Source organism: Stegostoma tigrinum, chromosome 15 (genome assembly GCF_030684315.1).
Source record: "Stegostoma tigrinum isolate sSteTig4 chromosome 15, sSteTig4.hap1, whole genome shotgun sequence".
Classification (NCBI taxonomy): domain Eukaryota; kingdom Metazoa; phylum Chordata; class Chondrichthyes; order Orectolobiformes; family Stegostomatidae; genus Stegostoma; species Stegostoma tigrinum.
The window spans coordinates 19985946-20013050 of NC_081368.1; the positions used below are offsets into that span (position 1 = coordinate 19985946).

Consider the following 27105-nt stretch of genomic DNA (forward strand, 5'->3'; position numbering starts at 1 on the left):
AAAAGGAAAGTTGTCACAGACCCTCTCAGAGAGAGATGGACTTGTTCTGAGTTTAAACTGAGGATCACCAAGCCTCAGCCAAGGGAGAAAATTGGGAATTTCATACTGGCCTCAGCTGCTTTAGAGAGTGGTAAGGGTATGGAATGCCCTGCCTGCAACAGTAGTAGGCTCGCCAACTTTAAGGGCATTTAAATGGTCACTGAATAAACATATGGATGATAATGGAACAGTGTAGGTTAGATGGGCTTCAGATTTGTTTCACAGGTCGGCACAACATCAAGGGCCAAAGGGCCTGTACTGCGCTGTAATGTCCTATGTTCTACGGTGTGGAAATTGAACCCATGCTGTTAACATCACTCTTGCATTGCAAGCCAGCCTTCTAGCCAAGTGAGCTAGCTGACCCCTACGGTGTGAGTCTATGCAACCCTCACAGCCTGGGGCTCAATGCCAGGACTGACATGGAAGTTTCCCTGTATGTGCTGTTTGGGTGAAGAATTGCAGGATTACCCATGAAGCAAAGCTTGCCATAAGATGGTGCTTTGGATCTAACCCACCCAACCTGCCTGACCTGCAGACTAGTATTGACCAGAAATGAAAACAGCGAGCACTGGAATTACTCAGCAGGTCTGGCAGCATCTGTAGAGAGAGAAGCAGATGTCAATGGGTGGAAACATGTTGAGGTGTGACAGGCCAAGTGGAGATCAGTGCTACCTCTTGTCAGGAAGCCCTGACCAGCAAATCAGGCAACAGCAAGGCCACCTCTGGGTCTTCAGCTTGAATCAAGATGCCGGGGATGGAATTGCCAGCCAGTGAGAGTTGCCAGCCAATTTGAGGTTAGTGGGTCTCACACCCACAGAGGATGCCATGGAAGAGGAACATCCCCTCAGTTTCAAGACTCTACAGGGCCCAGATCAAAGGTAACTTTATATGGGAGGAGAGTGAGAGGTTTCTTAGGTCCAGGGCAGGGGGCATTGTGGGTGGCAAGAGGGAGACACAAGAAAGGATTGGTTTTCAGCAGGCAACCCCTAATCAGTGCCAAGTTCCTCAAACAAGTGCTGATTGTCTTAATCAAGGGAGCATCCCTCAACTACTGAGGTGACAATCTGCCCACAGGGCTGCAACCATCAGGCTGTGAGGTGATGGCAGAAGTCCAAACTATAATTTGCTCAATCCCAGCAATGGCAGACTGAGGTCCTGAACTGGCAGCTGAAAGGTGATCATGGGCCACGAAACTTAGAACTTATTTGGTGGAGGTGGGTATGCAGAAAGCTTTGGATTTTTCTCCACTTAGTGCACTCCTGCCCGTATTCTCAATATTGCAGCAAGTAGAAGATTCCTTCCAACCCTTCAGCTTCACTAGAATGCGTAAGGTTAGCCATGTAATAGGCTTTAAGCAATGTAAAGAGGCAATCGGAAAAAGAACGAAATGAAGGGCTGGTGTTGTTGTGGGAGACCACACAGATTAAATGATAACAAGGAGTGGAAATGGGGCAGGTAAAGAATAAATAAAAGATATGCTTTGCGGAGGTGTAAATGATAGAATGATGAAGAATTGCAGGATAAAAAACAGAATCAAAACAAGAAAAAAAATCTACAGTAAAATCAAAGCTTTCAAAGTAAAAGGAGCAAAATAGGGGCAGAGGTTACAACTTTGGAGATGTTAACTAAATCTCAAATGCAGAACAAAAACAGAAATTGCTGGAAAAGGTCAGCAGGTCAAGCAGCATCTGTGAAAGTCAAAAACAGTTAATGTTTCGTGTCCAGTGACCCTTCCTCAGAACTCAAATTCTGAAGGCTGTAGAGTGCTGAGTTGAAAGATGAGGGTCTATTCTGAAGAAGCGTCACTGGACGCAAAATGTTAGCTCTGTTTCTCTCTCCATAGATGTTGCCAAATCTGCTGTGTTTCTTCAGCAATTTTTGTTTTAGATCACCAGCATCCACAGTCCTTGGTTTTATTATCCTGTACTTGAGCTTGTGTTGAGCTCCTTCGGAACACAGCAGCAGGTCGAGGACAGAGAGGTCAGCACGAGAGCAAGGGGGAAAATTAAAATGGCTTGCCACCCAAAGCTCAGGGTCCTGCTTGCGAAGAGGGATCATTCAGTCTGTATTAGGTCTCCCCAATGTACAGCAGACCTCACTGTCAGCAGAGGATACAACACATAAATATTGGAAGAAGTACATCCAGAAGGAGTGTTTGGGGCTGGCTGGGGAAGAAGTAAGCAGCAAAAGGACAGTTTTTGCTTCTCCTGCGTTTGTATGGAAAGGTGCCAGGAGAAGAGAGTGATCTTTCGAGGTGACCGAGGAGTGGACCAGGCCATAAGGCAGGAATAGTCTCAACTAAATGCTGGAAGGGATGGGGAGATGTTGGGTGATAGCAACTTGTGAAGGAGGTGGGAGAAAATGTTCAGTTGAATACAGAGGCTAATGAGGGGGTGCTGAGGGTTGGGGGGGATATGAGGAACAGGGGAACGTTTCTTGTTTCTGCGAGGGAAAAGAAGAGGCGAGAGTAAAGTGTGGAAAATAGGATGGATGTGATTGAGAGCTCTGTCAATGACAGTGTTGGAAATGTTTGAGAGAATCAACGGGGAGCCTGCCTGAAGAGTTTATGTGGGAAGTTACATCATCACAAAATGGTGAAAAACCATTTCCTGTTCCTTTGTCCACAAACACTGCCAGACCCAAACAGCATTTCTAGCTTTCTTCTGTTTCTATTTCTGATTTTCAGCATCGGCGGTAACTTGCTTTTGTAAGATCTGACCCAATTTCACGGCCAATCTAATTGTGACATTTCAAATATGAAGAGAAGGTTGTGACAACAAGGTCACTAGTAGATGGGTGTGACAGCCAGCTTAACATTATACTGTGTGGAATGTAATGTGAGATTCTAATTACGAATACAAGCTCCGCTGTGAGATGTAGTTCACACTGCTATTTGTGAAATCTTGCTGTGTACATATTGGCTGCTGTTCTTGCAACATGACTACACTTCAAATTACTCCAGTGGCTGGAAAGGACTTTGGGATATGCCAAAGTTGTATCAGGTGCTATGCAAATGCAATTCTTCTTTCTGTGAGGATATGGTGCAAGTTCTTAACATAACTGTACAATGTTCCACTGTACACTCATTTATTGGAGTATCGATCTGTCTGATATAATTGCAAAGCTCGCCATCATGTGGACACGGTGAGTAAGAGCAATTTTGGAGATGTGGATTTGAAGTTCATTCCCAGTTCATTCTCTTAGTTCAACATCCTAACCTTAATATTCCTCACTTCTATCAGAAAAATGAATCAAAGTAACAGTATGACATACTCACCCTGAGTTCACCACGGTTTCCAGAGATACGGACTGGCTCTCCTTTAGCTCCTTTGAGACCTGTTTCACCCTGAAGTAAACAAGATAGAAATCAATGGTTAGCAAAGCTATTCGTGGCTATTTAGCAGCATGCAGAGCGATCCGCAGAATGGCTACAGTCGTCTGTGAAATTACCTCAAACAGAGAACAAACCTCAGACTCCAACAAAAATAAGTATGTTATATGTTCATATTCTATTATAAGAAACATATTTTTAAGTTTGTGTTAAGTTTTTAAAACAGCAAAGGTAAAGGGGTAATGATTCAAGCATCCAGTTCGTGCTCGCGATGCAGTGACATTCTACTCCCTTTGAGTGAGGACAAGTTTGACACAGCTATTGCTCCATTCTGTTTGTCCAATAAATTAGTCCTTATATTTATGGTCTGTAAGGAAACAAACACACCACCAGCTCATTGATACTGTAACCACTAACTGCCCTTTGTGCGAGCTGTGCCTGAGCTGGTAGCAAGCACCATTGCTTCTATCTCAAAAGTTGTGAGTCCTAGTCCTGCACTCTAACCACTTGAACATAAAAATCTAGGCTGACAATCCAGAGTGGGAATGAGGGAGCTTTGTAGAAGTTGGCATCTTTTTGGAGACATATTAAACTGAGGATTTGTATCAAAGTCAATTTTGTTCACTATCATAAAGATCAACGAAGGAAGTTTCCCTGGTGACCTGGACGATATTTATCATAGATCAAATCAATTGAATCGCTGGCTCATTGTTTGTGGGAATTTTCTGAGTACAAGTTGTTTCCTATATTACACAGCTGATTACACTTCAAAACGTCCTTCATTGGTGCGAAGCAATTTGAGACAGCCAGTGGCTGTGGAAAACGCTTCATCAATGTGGGTCTTTCTGCCTTTTCTTCAAATGCGCCAAAATAAACTCGATTTTTGAAAGTGGATACTGGCTTCCCAGAAAACTAGTCAACAAATCCCGAAATGTGTCCTCTGCTTACCGGGAGTCCTGGGGATCCTGGATAACCTGCACTGCCAGGGAAACCAGAATCTCCGATGGTACCATTGCACCCGTCAAGACCTGGGCGTCCTCTTGGACCTTGTTGACCTGGGTGACCCTTCGGAAAAAAGAACAGTTTGTCAAGAATGAAATTTAGAGGGAAAAGAGATCATATCTTTTTGAATGCGTGCCTGGGACATGGATTTGTCACTTTCCTATTATGATGGCCAAACAGGCCATCAGTATGGACACATTTGGAGTGCTGTGCACAATCCTGGTCCCCCTGCTAATTGGAAGGTTGAGCTAGTAATTCTGATGCAGGGAGCACTGGAAGCATGACATTTCCTTTTACACTTTACAGCTGCTCCCCAACCTGCTGTGTAGCTTTAGTCTTTTTGTTAAAGTAGCAAGTAGGGTGGCACAGTGGCTCAGTGGTTAGCACTGCTGCCTCACAGTGCCAGGGACCTGGGTTCTATTCCACCCTCAGGCAGCTATCTGTGTGGAGTTTGCACATTCTCCCCATGTCCAAAGTGTCCATGGTCCAAAGATGAGCAGGTTATGTGGACTGGTCATGCTAAATTGCCCGTAGTATTCAGAGATGTGTAGGTTAGGTGGGTTTAGGGGGAATGGGTCTGGGTGGGATGCTCTGAGGGTCAGTATGGATTTGTTGGTCCAAAAGGCTGTTTCCACACTGTAGGGATTGCCTGATTGCGTGGTTTTCCTTCTCAGCTGCTGTGCTACACCCTGACCTCCAGCAGAGGGTGGTATTGCTCCATGTATATCTTCACAACGGGGCAGGAGTTAGGGACAGGAGCATTCTGAGTGCTTGAGATTCTCTTCTCACAGAGGTAAGGTCATTGGCAACAAAATGCTGGGAGAAATGCAAATCATTTTCTTTATCTGTAGCAAGTTGTCATAATTTGGATTGCACTTCATGAAAGACAGATGGAAGCAGAAGGAAAGGATATCTATTTGAAATGAAATACAAATTATCAGGGTAATAGAGTTACAGCATGGGACAGAACACAGAAGCGGGAAATGAATTCCTTCTCTGCTGTAATGAACTGCTTTATTATCATTGCTGCTTCATGAAGCAGGGGAGATGATACTGAGATCAACAAAGTGAGATGGGGGAGTTTGAGATCTTGCCTTGTCTATTCGTGTTCAATATTAAGGTAAGTGCAGTGAAAGGCACCAGCTACGTTTCAAATACTGAGTCATCCCTTTCCCCAAAAAGTCAAACCTGGCATGGAAGAACCATGTCTGAAAACGAACATGGGGTGTAGAATTGGCAGTGACATTGGTGGGTGGGGGCGGGCAGAAACAAAGTGGAGGTGGGGCAGGAGAGGGATTGAGGTGGTAGGCCTGCAGTGGATGGTTGATTCATCAACTCACCCATGAGTGAAGTGACGTTATATCTTTTCAAACAGACTATTTTTAAAATTTTGTTCAGCAACTTCCCCAACTTTCATTTTCCCACCTGACTGAGGAGAATGTATCTCATTTATTTCTACTGCAGAAAAAAACAAGCTTATTTGAAAAACAAAATGGCATCAATATTTGTTATGGAGAGCAGTTTTTTTTACAATGTTCATCTTATGGTGGACTGCATTAGTATTGGGATGGGGTTCTAAGCCCAGGCACTGGCTCTGCGAGGGGAGCAAGATGACTTAGCAAGATCCTTTAAAGAGCTGGCGTCGCCATAATGGACTGAATGGCCTTTCATGCTGTCAAATTCAGTGATCCCGATTAAATGGTCCCTACAAAAGGTGATCACCGACAACAATGGAATAACTCAACAATTGGATTGTGGGCTCCTGTGGCTCCGTGGTAGTTTCCTACCCTCTGAGCTAGGATACCCGGGTTCAAGGCTAGCTCCCGACATGTGTCATAACATGCCTGAGCAGGTAGATTAGGAAATGTTTAATTCGGAGATTGTGCTTACAGGAATCCCATTCATCCCGACAAATCCTGGCACACCGATTGGACCCTGCAAGAACAGAAAACATCAGAAGTTAAAACTTGCAGCACAGTGACATTCATCCCAAAAGGTACTAACAGCTGAAGCTGCCTGTAATCCCAGCCGGCTGCACAAATAATGGAAGTGGGGCTTAATATAACAGGGCCCATTGAGAGACAGTGTTAAATATATGTCACTCCACTGGGGCTAATTGTGAGTGGAACTGAAACAGCTTCCAAAATGAAAGGCATTACATGTTTCCCACTATTAAGAGACTGAATTGTGTTAGTGCACGTTATCCTGGCTCATATAGAATATAACACTGACCACTTTTCAAACACGAAGAGACTGTCACAGCAGGACCCCTACCGGCCAGTTAGGTACTACAAACCCAGCAAAATCTTTTCGGGTACATTTTGACAAAAGAAGTGGAGTTGGGAAGAGCAACTGGAGAGCTGGGATTGGACTGTATACTGAAAATTCTTGAAATATCCAGCAACCCAGTCAACTCAGTTTCACATTCACTCATCTGACCAGTTCTAAATTGTACACAATTTGTTTCTTTAGGCAGATACTGACTGACCTGTAGCGTATTTGGAACAATTTTCTGGTTCTCTTTTTTTCCAATTTAATGGGCATCAAAAATGTCATCAGTGTAATAAAATTGACCAGCGTTCAGGGTGGGAAGAGACATGGACATTGGGAGTCACCCTCAGCACTGAGAGGCTGTGTCAGAGAAATGTGAGAGTCGAGATGTTTGATGGCAATGAGCTTATCATGTGGCTCACTCCCTTCATCTGGTAGACAGGGGTCACGGAATCACAGGAACAAAAACAGAGGTTGCTGGAAAAGCTCAGCAGGTCTGTCTGCATCTGTGAAGAAAACAATCAAGGTTAACATTTCAAGTCTGATGGCCCTTTCTCCGAATGTTAAGTCTGATTTTTGCCTTCACAGATGCTGCCAAACCCACTGAGCTTTTCCAGCAACTTCTGTTTTTGCTCCTGATTTACAGCATCTGCAGTTCTTTCAGTTTCATGGAATCACAGCTTAGGTGGCGATTTTATTCCAGGATACCTCCGACAAGCACAGAGAATCAAAGCTTTCACTGTTAGTTATTCCCAACCACACGCCAACTGTCGAACCAAACCAGCAAACTTCTCCACCCTCTTTCTTTTCCAATTTAAGGCACGGTGGCTCAGTGGTTCGCCTCAGTGCCACCTCAGAGTGCCACGGGACTCGGGTTTGATTCCACCATCGGGCAACTGTATGTGTGAAGTTTCCCCATCCTCCCTGTGTCTGTGTGGGTTTCCTTTGGGTACGCTGCTTTCCTCCCACAGTCAACAGATGCCCAGGCCAGATGGATTGGCCGTGCTAAATTGCTGGTAGCGCCCAGAGATGTGCATGCTGCGTGGATTAGCTGCAGTAAATGCAGCATTACAAGGATAGAGTAGGTGAGGTTCATCTGGGTGAGATGGTCTTCAGAGGGTTAGTATGGACCCAATGAGTTGAATGCCTGCTTCCACACTGTAGGGGCTCTATGACACTTAAAGCAAGCAATGATTCAATGCTAGAGATTGACCTGGACTCACCTTTTCTCCTTTCATGCCTCCAGCTCCTGGGTTACCAGAGTTACCCTTTTCACCTTTTGGTCCTCTTAGTCCCTCGGGTCCAGGAAATCCTGGAGGTCCACTGCGCCCTTGGGGCCCAATCTGTCCGGGTTGACCCTAGATATAAAAGAAAAACGCTTACCGAGGGGAACAAATTAATTCCATAAGAAGCCACATTGTGCATGATGTAATAGCAGAGGACCATTCTGTCCGTATTCTCCCCTCCTTTACTGAGGCCATTTCACAGGAGCCTCCACCCCACCACCCGAAACCTGAGCCAAGCGCATCAACCCTCCTGTGGGCAGGATGAGCCAGCAGACAATTTGACAGAGTGTACCAATGCAACCACTAGGCACAGCATTGCTCTTGGCAGTAGGAGTCACTGACAGGTCATTGAAACCTGCAATGCTGGACAGTTTTTCCCTCCTGCTCCAAAGTACATGTCCTGGCTTACTCAGCAGTGAAATTCGAACCTTTTCATCCATGTGGAATACATAATGCTGAAAGATTGGACAGGCTAAGATTGTATCCAGTGGAGGCTGGAAGAGAAAGAGGTGATCTGTTTGAATCGTGTAAGATTCTGAGGGACCTTGACAGCGTAGATGTGGAAAGGATGCTTCCTGTTCTGGGAGAATCTCCTCCATGCCCAGAGGAGAGTTTGCCCAGTGACATAATGAATCAATTATAGTTTGGAGTGGGCCAGTCTGACAATGACAGACTGTCACAGAAATGGGTTTTGACCTCAAATTTGAATCAACAAAACATTTTACACAGCGTCCGCTGAATCCTACTAACATGTTGCACTGTAATTGATGCATCATAGATAACGAAGTGTGGAGCTGGATGAACACAGCAGGCCAAGCAACATCAGAGGAGCTCAAAAGCTGGCATTTCGGAAGGGGTCCCCCTTTTCTGATGAACGGTCTAGGCCTGAAACGTCAGCTTTTGTGCTCCTGAGATGCTGCTGGGCCTGCTGTGTTCATCCAGCTCCACACTTTGTTATCACGGATTCTCCAGCATCTGCAGTTCCCATTATCATTGATACATCATGATTCTTGAGTTTCCCTCTTTATTAGGTTGTTCTGTCAGTTCTGTGCTGCTATTTCAGTAAAGTCAAATTTTACAAGTGTCAGTATTTAACACTGAATAATCCAACATTGTCTGTCAATGTCAAAGCCATGCCTCTGTACAAATGCACAACAGCCATGCAAGATCTTGTATCACTGACAGGCTATTTTGCAACAGATATTATAATTGCTCTGGTTTAGGTGTTCCTAGCTCCTAGAAACTGCGGAAGCAATTGTGATTTTGGGGGAGTCGGTGGGGGGGGAGGTCATGTGAAAAAGAGGAGACATCAATTCACTATGTGAAAATGACACAAATGAATTCATTAAACACAAATACAAACATACAACAAGGGACAGAAGTAGGCCACTCAGCCCCTTGAGACTGCTCCACCATCCAATAAAATCCACATTCCTCTCTGTACTTGTAAAATTTTGTCCCCTTGCTTATCAAGAATCTCTCTACCTCTGCCTTAAAAATATTTAAACTTATCATTTGAAAGAATCATGAACCTCTGAGAAAAATACATTTGCTTCATTTTTTAACCATGGCCCCTAGTTCTGGATTCTCCCAGAACAGGAAGCATCCTCTCCACAGCTACGCTGTCAAGGTCCCTCAGAATCTTACACTGTTCAAACAGATCACCTCTTTCTCTTCCAGCCTCCACTGGATACAATCCTAGCCTGTCCAATCTTTCCTCATTAGACTACCTGCCCAGTCCAGGAATCAGTCCGGTAAACCTTCTCTCAACTGGTTCCAAAACATTTACATTCTTCCTTAAATAAGGTGACCAATACTGTACACAGTATTCCAGATGTGGTTTCACCAGTGGCCTGTACATAAATCAAACATTACCGCCCTACTTTTGTACTCAATTCCCCCGACAATATGTTACAACCATCAACCAGCCTTCCTAATTACTTGCTGTACCTGTGTACTAACCTTCTGCAATTCATGCACTAGGACATCCGAAACTCTCAGCATTTGCAATCTCTCAACTTTTACAGAATATGCTTTCATAAAAAGAATTCTTCCTGCCAGAATGGCGAGTTTAATGCAGAAACGACATGAAAGGTCTCAGTATAGGTTGATGTGGCACAGGTGGCATGACGGGTGCCCGTGGGAGCATTCTCTGAAACGTTATTGCCCAGTGTCCATCATGAAGTGGAGCACATGCTGAGCTGAACCTGCCAAGTGCTTGATCCATCTTTGTCGCGTTCTCCCGACATTCTGCTTTGATTGATGAGCTCGCTAAGTCAGGAAGCTATTAATAAGCCGAGCTGTGGTGTTAATAAGGTGCTTAGCAATCGCTAATGCCAATGGGCATCTCATCGTTGCCTTGCAAGAATCTCACTACGCCACTTGTGAACAGACAGAACAAGATGATCTCCTTGTCAAGCTGGGCATCTCTACTTGTTGCCTGACCCTGCCATACATCTCACCATGGCTCATGTTGTTCATACCCCCTGTAGGATTCTGCCCTGTGCTTTCACTACTTGCCTTCACATTTCTGTTTATGTGCATACGTATTCCTTATACAAGTCATGAGTACATATTACTAATAATTGCAGCTCAAGCGCTAATTCCTGCGGCACCCTCATGTAAGTTTTACAAAATAACCAGGTCCAATGTATAGAGGGCTATCAGCTGAATACGTAATACCAGGGTTAACACTGTTACTCAATATTTTAGCATGCTAACTCAGTAACAGAACATAGAACAGTACAGCACAGAACAGGCCCTTCAGCCCACGATGTTGTGCCGACCATTGATCCTCATGTATGCACCCTCAAGTTTCTGTGACCATATGCATGTCCAGCAGTCTCATAAATGACCCCAATGACCTTGCTTCCACAACTGCTGCTGGCAACGCATTCCATGCTCTCACAACTCTCTGTGTAAAGAACCCGCCTCTGACATCCCCTCTATACTTTCCTCCAACCAGCTTAAAACTATGACCCCTCGTCTTAGCCTTTTCTGCCCTGGGAAATAGTCTCTGGCTATCAACTCTATCTATGCCTCTCATTATCTTGTATACCTCAATTAGGTCCCCGCTCCTCCTCCTTTTCTCCAATGAAAAAAGTCCGAGCTCAGTTAACCTCTCTTCATAAGATAAGCCCTCCAGTCCAGGCAGCATCCTGGTAAACCTCCTCTGAACCCTCTCCAAAGCATCCACATCTTTCCTATAATAGGGCGACCAGAACTGGACGCAGTATTCCAAGTATCAGGGATAATGGGAACTGCAGATGCTGGAGAATTCCAAGATAATAAAATGTGAGGCTGGATGAACACAGCAGGCCAAGCAGCATCTCAGAAGGGTCTAGGCCCGAAACGTCAGCTTTTGTGCTCCTGAGATGCTGCTTGGCCTGCTGTGTTCATCCAGCCTCACATTTCATTATCTCGCAGTATTCCAAGTGCGGTCTAACCAAAGTTTTATAGAGCTGCAACAAGATCTCACGACTCTTAAACTCAATTCCCCTGTTAATGAAAGCCAAAACACCATATGCTTTCTTAACAACCCTGTCCACTTGGGTGGCCATTTTAAGGGATCTATGTATCTGCACACCAAGATCGCTCTGTTCCTCCACACTGCCAAGAATCCTATCCTTAATCCTGTACTCAGCTTTCAAATTCGACCTTCCAAAATGCATCACCTCGCATTTATCCAGGTTGAACTCCATCTGCCACCTCTCAGCCCATCTCTGCATCCTGTCAATGTCCCGCTGCAGCCTACAACAGCCCTCTATACTGTCAACAACACCTCCAACCTTCGTGTCGTCTGCAAACTTGCTGACCCATCCTTCAATCCCCTCATCCAAGTCATTAATAAAAATTACAAACAGTAGAGGCCCAAGGACAGAGCCTTGTGGAACCCCACTCACCACTGACTTCCAGGCAGAATATTTTCCTTCTACTACCACTCGCTGCCTTCTGTTGGCCAGCCAATTCTGTATCCAGACAGCTAAGTTCCCCTGTATCCCATTCCTCCTGAACTTCTGAATGAGCCTACCATGGGGAACCTTATCAAATGCCTTAGTGAAGTCCATATACACCACATCCACAGCTCGACCCTCATCAACTTTTCTAGTCACATCCTCAAAGAACTCAATAAGGTTTGTGAGGCATGACCTGCCCCTCACAAAGCCGTGTCGACTGCATTTGATCAAGCCACGCTCTTCCAGATGGTCATAAATCCTATCCCTCAGAATCCTTTCTAACACCTTGCAGACGACAGACGTGAGACTTACTGGTCTGTAATTGCCGGGGATTTCCCTATTTCCTTTCTTGAAGAGAGGAATTACATTTGCCTCTCTCCAGTCCTCAGGTACAACTCCAGTGGAGAGCGAGGATGCGAAGATCCTCGCAAGTGGCGAAGCAATTGCATTTCTTGCTTCCCAAAGCAGCCGAGGACAAATCTGGTCCGGGCCTGGTGACTTGTCAATCTTAATGTTTGACAAAATTTTCAGCACATCAGCTTCCTCTATCTCCATCCATTCCAGCATGCACACCTGCTCTTCAAAGGTTTCATTCACTACAAAGTTCGTTTCTTTTGTAAAGACAGAAGCAAAAAACTCATTTAGGGCTTCCCCTACCTCCTCAGACTCCACACACAAGTTCCCTATGCTATCCCTGATCGGCCCTACTCTTTCTTTGACCATTCTCTTATTCCTCACATAAGTGTAAAATGCCTTTGTGTTCTCCCTAATTCGTTCTGCCAAGCCTTTCTCGTGCCCCCTCCTGGCTCTCCTCAGACCATTTTTGAGCTCCTTCCTTGCCTGCGAGTAATCGTCTCTAGCTGAACTTGCCCCTAGCTTCCTCCACCTTATGTAAGCTACCTTCTTCCTTTTCACAAGAAGCTCCACCGCTCTTGTCATCCAAGGTTCTTTTATCTTACCCCTTCTTGCCTGTCTCAGAGGGACATATTTACTCATCACTCGCAACAACTGTTCCTTAAACAGTCTCCACATGTATATACTGCCTTTACCATGGAACAATTTCTCCCAGTCCATGCTTCCTAACTCATGTCTAATCGCATCACAGTTTCCTCTTCCCCAATTAAATATCCTCCCATTTTGCCTAATCCTCTCCTTCTCCATAGCTATGTAGAATGTGAGGCAGTTATGGTCACTATCACCAAAATGCTCTCTCACCACAAGATCTGATACCTGCCCCGGCGCGTTTCCGAGCACCAAGTCTAGAATGGCCTCTCCCCTTGTCGGCCTGTCAACGTACTGTGTTAGGAAACCCTCCTGAACACACCTTACAAAATCAACTCCATTCAAACCTTCTGCTCGAAGGAGGTTCCAATCAATATTGGGAAAGTTAAAGTCACCCATTACAACAACCCTACTGCGTCCACACTTTTCCAAAATCTGTCAACCTATGCTTTCTTCAATCTCCCTGCTGCTATTGGGGGGCCTGTAGTAAACCCCTAACGAGGTGACTGCTCCCTTGCTGTTCCTAATTTCCACCCACACTGACTCAGTAGGCAGATCTTCCTCGACAATGGAAGCTTCTGTAGCTGTGATACTCTCTCTGATTAGTAGTGCTACACCCCCTCCTCTTTTTCCCCCCTCCCTATTCTTTTTAAATGTTCTAAACCCTGGAACATCCAGCAACCATTCCTGCCCATGAGAAACCCATGTCTCTGTTATGGCCACAACATCATAGCACCAGGTATTGATCCATGCTCTAAGTTCATCACTTTTATTCCTGATACTCCTTGCATTAAAGCAAACACACTTTAACTGATCCCTTGGTTCCTTCCCAGGAAAATCCTTCCCACTAGCTGGTCTACCTCTTGCTACTGCCTCACCTGCATCAACTCTCACCTCCGGTATACAGCTCAGGTTCCCACCCCCCTGCCATACTAGTTTAAACCCTCTCGAACTACTCGAGCAAACCTTCCACCCAGGACATTGGTCCCCTTCCAGTTCAGATGCAACCCGTCCTTCTTGTACAGGTCCCACCTTCCCCAGAAGGCATCCCAATTATCTACATATCTGAAGCCCTCCCTCCTACACCAGCTGCGTAGCCACGTGTTAAGCTGCGCCTGCTCCCTGTTCCTCACCTCGCTATCTCGTGGCACAGGTAGTAAACTAGAGAACACTACTCTGTTCGTCCTGCTTTGCAGCTTCCATCCTAACTCCCTGAAATCACTTTTTATATCCTCAATCCTATTTCTGGCTATATCATTAGTGCCAATATGTAACACGATTTCTGGCTGTTCGCCCTCCCCTTTTAGAACCTTATACACCCGATCGGAGACGTCCCGGACCCTGGCACCAGGGAGGCAACATACCTTCCGGGAATCCCAATCTTGACCACAAAATCTCCTGTCGATTCCCCTAACTATCGAGTCCCCTAGCACAAGTACTTTTCTATTCTGCCCCCTTCCCTTCTTTGCCACAGTGTCAGGCTCAGTGCCAGAGAACTGACTACTATGGCTTTCCTCTGGTAGGTCATCCCCCCCAGCAGTATCCAAAACGGTATACTTATTGCTGAGGGGAATGCCCACAGGGGATCTCTGCACTGTCTGTCTGTCCCCTTTCCTCCCCCTAACTGTAACCCATCTATCCTTGTCCTGAGCCTTAGGAGTGACCAACTCCCGGTAACTCCTCCCAATTACCCCCTCTGCCTCCCAAATGATCCGTAGTTCATCCAGCTCCATTTCCCTAACACGGTTTTCAAGGAGCTGTAGTTGGGTGCACTTCCCGCAGATGTAGCCAGCGGAGACGTGTGCCACGTCTGCCAACTGCCACATTCTGCAGGAGGAGCAAGCAACTGCCCTAGCGTCCATACCCCATGTGCCTGCAAAAACATTGCAAAAAGCACAGCAATGTATCTGCATTGACTTTAGCAGGGCTAAAAATACAATCCCTCATGGCAGGCTGATACAAAATATGAAATCACATGGGTTCATTTTGAACTGGTCAGATGAATACGGAACTGGCTTGGTCAGAGAAGACAGAGAGCAACAATGGAAGAATGTTCTTCTGACTGGAGACCAATGATGTTCCACAGGGATCAGCGCTGAGATCTCTGTTTTGTTTCAGATATACAGAAATGATTTGGAAGGGAATGTAGGTGTTCTGATTAGTAAGTTTGCAATGACACAAAGATTGGGGAAGCTTCGCTAGTGAGGAGGATTATCATAGGATACAGAAGGTGAAAGATAGGCTGGAGACTTAGGTGGAGAAATGGCAGATGGAATTTAATGCAGACAAACAAAAGGTCATGCATTTTGAAAAGTCTAATGCAGGAGAGAACAATACAGTAATGGTAGAACTCTTAGTAGTATCAACATACACAGGGATGTTAGGCGTACAGGTGCACAGTTCCCTAAAAGTGGCAACACAAGTGGATGATGTGACCAAGAACGTATATAGCACGCTTGCCTTCATTGGTCAAGTTTAACATTGGCCAGTCATGTTGCAGCTGTATAAAACTTGAGAAAGGCAACTTTTGGAATATTGTGTACAGTTCTGGTCGTCACACTGCCATAAGGAAGTAGAGACTTTGGAGAGGGTACAGAAACGGTTCACCAGGATGTTGCCTAGTTGGGAGCTTTTTGGCCCAGACGAGAGATTGGACAAACTTGGTTTGTTTTTGCTTGAACGTCAAAGGATGCCAGGCGACCTGACAGAAGTTCACAAAATGTTAACAGGTATTGATAGAACCGATAGTCAAAGTCCTTTCTCACCAGCGTAGAAATGTCAATTACTAGAGGACCTAGGTTTGAGGTAAAAGGGGGAAGGTTTGAAGGGGTTGTGAGAGGCAAGTTTTTTTTTTACACAGAGAATGATAAGTGCCTGGAACACATGGCCAGAGGACATGGCGGATAAAGATACAACAGCAATATTTAGGAGGCATCTTGACAGATAAATGAATAAGGAGGGAATATAGGGATATGGACCATGTAGAAGCAAAAGATTTTCATTTTAGGAAGGTGTCATGTGTTGCTGCAGGCTTGTACTGTTCTTTGTTCTAACAACTTCGTTTGCATTTAGACATGGGACAGGTAAGTCAGTCCCAAATGATCAGAATAAAATCATCCTGGACATCCTGGGATATACTGGCTTCTATATGTAAAGATTATAATGTTAGCAACTTCGTATGTTATTGCAATATATGTGCTTTGTGATGGCTGGCTCATTATCACTCTATTGTAATTGTTTTCCTCAGCATCTCAGTACATGATCTGCAGCTGAAATTTGCACCCCACAAGCTCTGTCCAAGAATTTAAGAAGTAAATCAGACAACAGTTGATTGCCTGAATCCTCTTCGCAATTGGATTAATGGAAAAGCAAGCAGTTAAATCAGAAAGTGTAAAGTTGCCCACTCTATCTTTAGTTTCACCACGGAATCAAACAAACCATAACTGACAAGTATATCTATTCCAGTGGCAGTGTCATGAGCATACAAGCCACTGAAATCCATTCTCCGGAGTTGGACAGCAGATTTGTGGGGAAGGGACTGGGTGCAAAAGGTGGGGATAGGTTGTGTTGGCTGGTGTTCAAGTTCCACAAGTGAGACCAGAAATTGAGGCCAGAGGGCAAGTGTCAGACAGCGAGTGTTTTGACAACAGTCTGGAAGTTTCAATAATAGACGGTCACTGAAAATGCTGCATTTCAAGCCCTGCGTGTGTTTTGCTTGGTTAGATTTTTGAGGATTTTGAGGACTACCCTGAAGGGAATATTTCAAGCTAGTTCAATTTTATTTCACATTCTTCCATCCAATTCAACACACGTTGACTGCAGCTCCCTCGTTCGAGGTCAGAATAAACACCCCATTCTTCCAATAGTCTATCATCTTCTGTTGGCTACAGTGGGTGAGGGATGGGTGAGATAAATGACTTTGTCTTTGAGTGATTTGTATAAAATGGTGGTTATCAAAAATTTCTATAGAACATAGAACAGTATAGCACAGTACAGGCCCTTCGGCCCAAGATGTGCCGAACTTCTACCCTAATCCTTAGGTTTATCTAACCTCCACCCCTACCTTATTCTATCATCCATATGCCTATCTAATAGCTGCTTAAATACCCCGAATGAGGTCGACTCCACTACCCTCTCCAGCAATGCATTCCACACCCCAGAGATAGTAGGAACTGCAGAATGCTGGAGAATCCAAGATAGCAAGGTGTAGAGCTGGATGAGCACAGCAGGCCAAGCAGCATCATAGGACCAGGAAAGCTGACGTTTCGGGCCTAGACCCTTCAACAGAAATTCTATACCTTGTCATTCCACACCCTGACCACTCTCTGAGTAAAGCGCCTACCTCTGATGACTCCCCTATATCTACCTCCGCTCACTTTAAAACTATGCCCCCTCACAATAGCTACCTCTACCCTAGGAAAAAGTCTCTGGCTGTCCACTCTATCTATACTTATGATCATTTTGTATGCCTCTATCAAGTCACCTCTCATTCTTCATCATTCTACAGAGAAAAGCCCTAGCTCTCTCAACCTTTCCTCATAAGACCTTCCCTTCCTTCCAGGCAATAGTCTGAAACTTCTTTACCTGTGTATCTTCTTCTAGCTGTACAATTTTCTAAAATACTTGTGCTCCTCCAGTTCTGGTCTCCAGTGCATTCTCCATATTCCTTTGTTCCATCATTGGTTACTATGCCTTAAGCTATCTTGGCCCCAAGATCTGGAATTCTCTCCCTACATCTGTCTACCTCACTAGCCCTGTATGTCACTGTCTAACACTGATCTCGTTGACCAAGATTATGGTCGCCTGTTTTTGGTGCTCCTGTGAAATGCCATATGGAGTCTCTCAATGTGATTGGTCCAACATAAATGCAAATTCTTGAATTTATAAATGGTGGCCTTGATGGTAATAAATACTAGAACTAAAACAGGCAATATTTTTGTAAAACATTATCATGTGAACATCACTAGCAAAATCAGTATTTGTCACCCTTCTTGAATCACCTGAGAGAAGGTGGTAAGCTCTCTTCTTGAAACACTGCAAGCCTTGGGGTGTAGGGACAGACACAGTGCTGTAAGGAAGAGAGGTCCAGGGTTCTAACCTAATGATACTATAGGAATGGTGATATGTTTCCAAGTCAGCTTGGTATGTGACTTGGAGGGGTACCTTGCAGGTGGGTGTACTTCTGTGTAACTGGCGCTCTTGTCTGTCTAGGTGGTAGTGGTCATGGATTTGAAATGTGCTGTCTTTGGAGCTTTAGTGCCACCTGCAGGCACACACTGCTGCTACTGAATGTCAGTGGTAAAGAGATGGATGTTTTCAGGATGTGTACCAATCAAGCGGGCTGCTTTTTCCTGCGTAGTGTAAAGCTTCTTGAGTGTCGTTGGAGCTGCACTCACCCAGGAAAGTTCAGAGTATTCCATCACACTCCTGATCTATCACTTCTAGATGCAAGACAAATTTTGCAAAGTTCAGAGGCAAGTTGTTTGCCACAAATTTCCTAGCTCTAGCCTGCTTTTAGAGCCACAGTATTTAAGAGTCCGGTCCAGGTCATTTTCTTATCACTGGTAACCCCAGGATAATGATTGAGGGAAATTCAGCAATAAAAACACAAATGACTATCAAGAGTTAATGATTAGGTTCTCTGTAGGAGATGGTCATTGTCTGGGATGAAGGAGCAGTGCTTTGAAAACCCGTGATTTCAACTAAACCTGTTGGACTATAACCTGGTGTTGTGTGACTTTTGACCTTGTCCATCCCAGCCCAACTGGCACCTTCACGTTATAATTAAAGGCATAATATACATGTGTGAATATAGCCTTGTACACTCCCAAAGTTCTGCAAAGCTGAGAAATTACTTTCAAAGAATTTTTTTTTGTGAAGTAAACAACATCCTTTATTGTTTTGAGCTCAATTTGTGCAGAACAGTGTCCCACGAATGTTAATGAGATAAGCACATGGGAAAATTGTTTTCTGGAAACAGTGGAGTAGGAGTTGACCACAGGATTCAAAAAGGGCACCAGGGGATCAGAGAGGTTTTTTTTTTAATAACTGCAGAGAAAGCATTGAATTAATTAGAAACCAGAAAGATAATTTGTGTGTGAATGCATTAGCTATGGGCCTGGTTGTGATGAATATTTTATATCTGTTTTCGCAACAGAGAGGGTTGATATAGACTTTGTAGTTAAGGAGATGGAGCATGAAATATTGGATTGGATCAACAGAGAGAGGGAGGAATTACTACTGTGTTTAGCATGCAGGAAAGATGAGAAGTCAGGACTAAATGAAGTGAAAATAGGTTGCGAAGCAAGGACAGAAATATTGACACTTCCAACCATGTTCAAAATCTTTTTCGACAAAGGCATAGTGTCAGAGGCAAAAAAAAATCTGTGGATGCTGGAATCCAGATGGTGAAACGGGAGGCTGGAAGAACACAGCAAGTCGAGCAGCATCGGGAGGAAAGGAGAAGTTAACATTTCAGGTGTAACCCTTCTTCAGGATTGGATGTGCAGGTAGTGGGAGTGGCAGTTAAAGAAGGGGGTAATGGAATAGCAGTGATAGGTGGACACCGGTAGCAGGTATGATCTGATAGGCTGATTGGCAGGGTGAATCTGGTTGGTGGCTGGGGGGGAAGGGTCAGAAGGTGGCATGGAAGTATGGAAGTAGGGCTGGAAGGGGAGGAGGGGATGGGTTGGAAGGTTATTTGAATTTGGAGAGCTCAATGTTGAGTCCTCCAGCTGTAAGGTGCCCGGGGAAGATAACGTGTTGTTCTTCAAATTTGTGCTGTGAGTCACTGCAAAACTGGAGGAGGCCAACGATAGACATATCGGACGGGCAATGGGGTGAGGAGTTGAAATGGGTGGTGACCAGGAAGTTGGACTGGCAATTTTGCTAGTGCCGATGCACCTAAATGTTAGTCTTCAGCGATAGAGACACTCAATTCCCAAACATGTAGGTGCAGCAAGCTTTAGGAAGGCTAATGGAATGTTATCCTTTGTTGCAAGAAGATTTTAGTCCAGGAGTAGTGAAGCCTTACTTCAATTTTAAAGGAGTTTGGTTACTCCACACCTGGAGTATGGTACACAGTTTCAGTCTCCTTATCTTCGGGAAGATATCATTGCCACTGAACAAGTGTAATTCAGGTTCACCAGAATTGTTCCCAGGATGATGGCACTTGCTTCCAAAGAGAGAAATTGATCAAACTGAGCAATTGATCAAAACTACAACAAAGTTAATCTATTATTGTTTCTAAAAGACATTGCAATTAATCTAACAACTGTTATTTATTTATTTCAGGAATCATGGATGAAAAGGTCCTTGGGCAGCTTGGTCAACACAAATCGATTCAGTCTTCACTCACAAACGAAACAGAAATTGCTGGAAATGCTCAGTGGGTTTGACCAGAGTTAACGTTTTGCGTCGTGTGACCATTCCTCAGAACTCTCAATTTTCATTCAACCTGTCTAGAGCTTGAAAAGTCTTTAGTGACTTTAGACTGATGTTTGTGGATGCAGAAGTATGGGCACCTAACTGGTTCTGAGATCTCTCTCTCCTATGACATTGAAAATGTTAAGCTTCTGTCTTTTTTAATGGACTAATGCTCCTGTCGAAACAAAGACAAGAAAATCAAAGAGCTGTATGAAGTATCTGTACATTTGTATCCAATGGTTGAATTTCACAGCCAATGGATAGAAAATAATGATTGCTTCAGTGGGTCTGTCCATTGGCTGAACATCTTGTGGAAATCCAACTGTGTGCCCAATTCGGTTGATACCATGGTTCCTGGCTTCACTGGGTTCACTTTCCCACTAGACTTCCTGATGTTAGCTTGGATATTCCATTCCTGAGAATTGCTGACCAACCAACGGTTTGGAACATGCAGGCAACAGGGCTGGGGCAGGATCACTGACACCAATGTGACCCCAGAGTGATGAGTTACACTAGTTTCTGAAATAGGCCTCTTTCAATGAGATTTGGGAGGCCAACCAGCATGCATGGAACTGTACCTGAAGATGAATCATAGCTTTGGGTGTGCAGCAGTAGTAGAATGCAAAATATTTGAACAAGCTGAGAAATGTTTAACCAGTTTGACTAAGAAATGGTTTATTTGGTTTATCTCCCACATTAAATTGCAGATGGGTATTCGTGACGGGCACATATTCAGAGCACAATCTCTGTCATCATTAAATTAGAAGAAGCAAAAAAAAACATTTTTTTATATGAACTATTTATAAAATATGTAACTTCTGTTCCTAGTATGATGAAGGTTATACATTTGTGACTGCTGATGTGTTTTTTCTGAAACTTGGGTATTCAAGCTAAGTGACAATGTATAGCGTCAGAAATGTCCACCTTTCTCCCAAGTCAGGATTCCTCACCACCACAGTTGAAAGGTCTCATAAACATACCCAAATCATCTCCCGCACCTCTGCCCTCACCCTGCCTCTCCCATCCCATAAGCCCAATAGGGTCTCCCTGGTCCTCATTTCTCATCACATCAGTATGCACATCCAAAGGTACACAAGCCACTATTTCCGCCACCTCCAGTAGGATAACACCTTCTCCTCCCACCACCATTGTCAGCATTTCGCAGGGATCATTCCCTCTGTGACACCATGTTCCACTCTTCCTCCACTCTCAACATTGTAAAGTTTTCACTGTATTCATTTCAGTACATGTGACAATAAAATCAATTCAATATGATGATCTCCATTTAAAAGTGCATTGGCAGCTTCTTTTGAATAGGTTCAGTGATGACCATCAGAATGAACATAACGCAAAAATAAAATATCATCAATCAAGCCAAGTTTCACTCTTGGAGTCAATACAGTGTGGAGCTGGAGGAACACCACAGGTCAGGCAGCATCAGAAGAGCAGGAGAGGCCTCAACCTTTCATCTTATCTTCAAGAGACATCACGCTTGGATCTGACTTGTCCAATTTTATCATCAGTTGGGGTCATACCATACGGAAAAGCTGGGCTGTGATGATTGCTTTAATGCCAAGTATTACAGCAGCAACTTAGCAACAAATAACATGTAGATCTCAATGTTGCCTTTCATTTCTGTGCTTAGATAGAAAATGTCATCTTTTGTGAATAAATGGAAAATGTTTCAATCCACTGGAATTGTACCTAATGGGAATTAATAGAATTCTACCCAATGAGAAAGGAGAACAGAGTAATGCCCATTAAAGCGTTGTAGATTGTTGGAAAAACCTATCTGGTTCACTACTGTCCTTTAGGGAAGGAAATCTGCCTTCCTTACCTGGTCTGGTCTACATATGACTCCAGACCCACAGCAATGTGGTTTACTCCGAATTGCTCTCTAGGCAATTAGGGTTGGGCAGTAAGCAATGCTGAAATGCCGTGAATAAAGAAAACAAAAGTTGAAATGTGCAATAATTAGGTCCTCTGATTTACGTAGTCATAAACTCCAGCTTGTAAAATTCAAAGCAGCCAGGTGCTGATCAAGTTTACTCATCCAGAGGAATTTATGTGGGAGGAGGCTTAAGAAGAATCAAACAGATAGAAAGGAAAGGAAAATGGAATTCCTAAAATCTGACCAGATGTGATATCAAAAACAAAATTAAGGTCAGGAGTAGGCCATTCACCCCTTTCAACCTGCTCCACCATTCAATAGGATCATGGTTGATCGACATTCATCTTGTCCTCTTTCCTGTTCTTTGTCCATAATGCTTGATTCTCTGACTCATCAAAAATCTATTTCAGTTTTAAGTATATCCAAGGACTCTGCACCAACAGCTCTCTGTGGCAACGAGTTCCAAAGACCTACAACCGTCTGAGCGAAGTAATTCCTCTGAGCTATCCATAGGAGATGTGTGCCATGACTCCTTGTTGTCGGGTTTTTTGCTTGAAGGCAGGTCCAAACTATAGAACACACGCTCCACACAAACTGGTATCAAAATCAGTGCCCTCGGCACCAAAATTACCCCAACAACAAAGTGAATTGGCTCTCCGAGGCGACCAGGTTGCTGTGGGAACAAACACTTCTACATGCATGCTGCAGCCTAGAGGTATGGTGATGTTGGAGGCTCCCATTTCTTCCCACCACTTGGCTGACCAGGAATCCTTCCCACTGTTACCACCAGCTTCAGGTATGTGTTGGAAGGATTTGTGAGCTGATTCCCAACCTGTTTGGCCATATTATGAATGTACCTTTCTTAACCATTCATTGAGTTTTTTGAGGAAGTGACGAAGATGAACAATGAGAGTAGGGCAGTGGATGTTATCTACATAGACTTCAGTAAGGCCTTTGACAAGGTCACTCATGGCAGGCTGATACAGAAGGTAAAGTCACCACAGGGTCAGAGGTGAGATTTCAAGACGGATATGAAACTAGCTCAGTCATAGAATACAGAGGGTATCACTGAAGGGTGTGTTTCTGAATGGTGGCTGTAACTAGTGGCGTTCCTCAGGGGTCAATGTTGGGACCTTTGCTATTTGTAATATATATAAATGATTTGGAGGAAAATGTAACTGGTTTGATAAGTAAGTTTGCGGATGACATAAAGGTTGGTGGAATTGCGGATAGCAATGTGGACCATCAGAGGATACAGCAGGATGTGAATCGGTTGGTGACTTGGGCAGAGAGACGGCAGATAGAGGTTAATCCAGAAAAATGTGAGGTAATGCATTTTGGAACATCTAATCAAGATGGAAAATGTACAGCACATGGCCGAACCCTTAAGAGTGCCGATAAGCAGAAGGATCTGGGGGTGAAGGTACACAGGTCACTGAAAGTGGCAACCTTCAGGTGGAGAAGGTCATCAACAAGGCATATGGCATGTTTGCCTTCATTGGCCAGGGCATTAAGTTTAAAAATTGGCTGGTAGTGTTGCAGCTTTATAGGACTTTTGTTGGGCTGCATTTGGAATATTGTGTTCAATTCTGGTCGCCACACAACCAAAAGGATGTGGTGGCTTTGGAGAGAGTACAGAAAAGATTTGTCAGGATGTTGCCTGGTATGGAGGACAGTAACTATGAGGAGAGGTTGGAGAAACTTGGGTTGCTCTCACTGGAGTAATAGAGGTTGCAGGGTGATCTGATAGAGGTCTACAACATCATGAAGGGCATGGACAGACTGGGCAGTCAGAGGCTTTTTCCCAGGGTGGAAGAGTCAGTTACCAGGGACCATGGGTTTAAGGCGCGGGGGGGGCAAGGTTTAAAAGTGATGCGTGAGGCTGATTTTTTACACAGAGGGTGGCGTGTGCCTGGAACCCGCTGCCGGGGGAGGTAGTGGGTGCAGATACTACAGTGACTTTTAAAGGATGTCTTGACAAAGACATGAATCAGATGGGAATAGAGGGATACGTGGGGTTTTAAGTTGTGACGGGCAGCATGTCAGAACAGGCTTGGAGGGCCAAAGGTCCTATTCCTGTGCTGTAATTTTCTTGGCTCTTTTGCTCTTTGTTCTTACCATCAAGTCCTGGAATGGGACTTGAATTCATTTAGGTTCAGAGGCAGGGATGTCATTCACTGCACCCCAAGAGCTCCTGGTTCTAGGCCAGTATTTTAAATACGGAGTAACTTCAGAGTTCAGACTTTGTCAACAAATCTGTTTTATTCAACCATTTTTGGTGCAGCTTTTTTTTAGTCTCTCCTTTTACTGTGGATTTTATACATTCTCCTCACATCTGTGTGGGTTTCCTCTCACAGTTGAAAGATGTGCGGGCTAGATGGATTGGTCGTGGGAAATGCAGGGTTACAGAGATACGCTGGGGGTTGTGCTTTGGAGGGTCACGATGGACTCGATAGGCCGAATGGTTGCTTCTACTCTGTAGGAACTCTGTGATTCTAAAAATGGAAGACTTGATTTACTTGAAACAAATGAAAAAGGCACAAACAGGCAGAATCAAATGACGCCCCCACCCCCACACACCTCAACTCACCCTTTGCATGATCATTCATGTGCAATCTGCCTAAACTGGGCAGTAATTTTTAATTCACGCGACAGCACAAGATGGTTGACAATGTAATTAACTAATCATTGCACAACTTGCCCCCTTATCTATTCTCAAAGTGAATGTTGTATAACTATTTCCAACTCAGTATTGCACATTTCATGCACAGGGTAGAATTTTTAAAAATGAAGCACCGTTAGGATATAAACAAACAAACAATATTCAAATGCAACTAGAAAGGGTCTGATATTGGCTGCTGTGCAAGATCTCTGCATAACGTCTTGGGTTATTTTCTCTCAGCTTTGTCAGTTTCTCCCTTTTAGCTTGCTCTGGAGCCAGCACTGACCAGCCAATATCTTAAAAATGCTCATAGTGTCACTCTATCATTGGGTTTATTCAGAGTATCTAAAATAAGCAGCCTCAAAATAATGGCAACGTCATTAGAAAATGATCCATTGCAATCTACACAAGTACTGTACCAGAAATAACCAACCTGGTCCAAACAACAGTGAACACTAAAACTTATTCCAGCAAAGCAGCCTAATTTTTGACCTTTGATTTACACCCACCGCCCCCATTATCAAATTGAACCAGTTAAAGAATTTACATAGAAACATGTATCACATGCAAACCCTTAATTAAAATGGATATTTACATACTACCTTATCTCATCCCAGAGTGCTTTATGGATTAATTTGGAGTTTCTGATATGGTAGCAAATATAACATTTGTTCATATTCAGTAATTAAAGACCAGATAACCTTGTGACTTTGAGGGAAAAACAGTGATCAGTCTACCTTCAAAAAGGATTGCATCTACACAAATCAAAAGGAACAATGTTCCATTCAAACATAAGGCTTCCAACAATTCATTTAGTTGAGCACATTGATGCTTTATCCTCGCATAAAATCACACCCTTTGCACTCAAGACAGACAAGGTCTATAAGTCAAGTTAAACTGTTACTTCCATGTTAATTCACGGCCCACCTTAAAACAGAGTCACAGAGATCTGGACAGGTTTAGCATCAATTTCTGAATTTGCTAAGTTAGCTAACAGCAGTCACAGGAGCAAGTGGCTGATAATCTCCTTCAGCCTCGGGAGTCTTGTGAGGTAAACCGAATCAGTTATGGTCCCAGTAGTTAATTGGTGGGCTGCCAAGTATGTCAGCACGTGTGTGTCAAACAAGGATTAGACTGCACAGAGATCTCTGGAAGTTATGAAGGGCTCTTGTTTTGCAACACTGTCTCTCTGAATATTGGTTGAAAGGAGCACTTTGGTTGTTGTAATTGATTAATTTATTGATTTATTGTCGTGAGATGTACCAAGATACAGTGAAAAGTGCTGTTTTACCTACAGGAGGAAGATCATACAATACAACATGCATCAACGTAACAGAACAGAGAGTGCAGAACACAGTGTTACAGCTGCCGATAAGGTGCGGTGATGGAGATCAGAATTTAAGTTTCAGAGGTCCATTCAAAAGTCTGATAATAGCAGGGAAGAAGCTATTCAAACAAGGTGTCTTTTCCCTGGAGTAAGGGATTTCAAAATTAGAGGACATATTTTTAAGGTGAGAAGAGAAAGATTTAAAAAGGACATGAAGGGCAACATTTTTTACGCAGAGTGGTTCGTGTGTGAAATGAATTTGCACAGAAAGTGGTGGACGCGAGTGCAGTTACAACATTTAAAAGACCTTTGGATAAGCATGTGAATAAGAAAGATTCAGAGGGCTATGAGCCAAGTGCAGGCAGATGCATGTCGTTACTTTGGGATTATGTTTGGTATGGACTGTTTGGACTGAAGGATGTGTTTCTATGCTGTATGATTCTATGACTCTACATGTATTCAAGTTTTTCTGTTTTCTGCCTGACAGGAGATGGTGGAAGAGAGTATAACTGGGGTGGGAGGGGTCTTTGATTACTCTGGTTGCTTTCCTGAGGCGGTGGGCAGTATAGATAGAGCTGATGGATGGAAGGCCGGTTTGCATAATGGACTGGGCTGTGTTCACAACCTTCTGCAGTTTCTTGTGGCCTAAGGTACCCCAGTTCTCCCTGATAGCAGAATAGCCTCCTGATACATCCAGTATAATTAATAAACAAAGGATAATTAGAGAAGAAACTGGAAATGCACTGTTACTAGTGTAACTGCATGATAGCAACTGGCAGTCCCTTACAGAACGATGAATATCTATCAAAGGCAGTACCAGTAGAACATCTTGCTGGCCTGATTGTAGCTTGAACTCACCAGCTGACAGAAAGTAATAGCTTTTCTTTTTATATCAGTATATGCCATTAGCACA

At 44.0% G+C, this 27105-nt stretch overlaps 1 protein-coding gene across 4 annotated transcripts in view; it reads right to left on the bottom strand.

Moving 5' to 3' along the window:
* col4a6 (collagen, type IV, alpha 6) overlaps nt 1-27105 on the bottom strand; it is a 393865-nt gene that overhangs the window by 142678 nt on the left and 224082 nt on the right. For all 4 annotated transcript variants that reach the window (XM_059651363.1, XM_048544120.2, XM_059651362.1 and 1 more), the window contains exons 5-8: nt 7867-8001; nt 6263-6307; nt 4319-4435; nt 3317-3385 (exon numbers count right to left, since the gene is read on the bottom strand). In XM_059651363.1, the coding sequence (XP_059507346.1) occupies nt 3317-3385; nt 4319-4435; nt 6263-6307; nt 7867-8001 (366 nt within the window). The remainder of the gene's footprint in view (nt 1-3316; nt 3386-4318; nt 4436-6262; nt 6308-7866; nt 8002-27105) is intronic.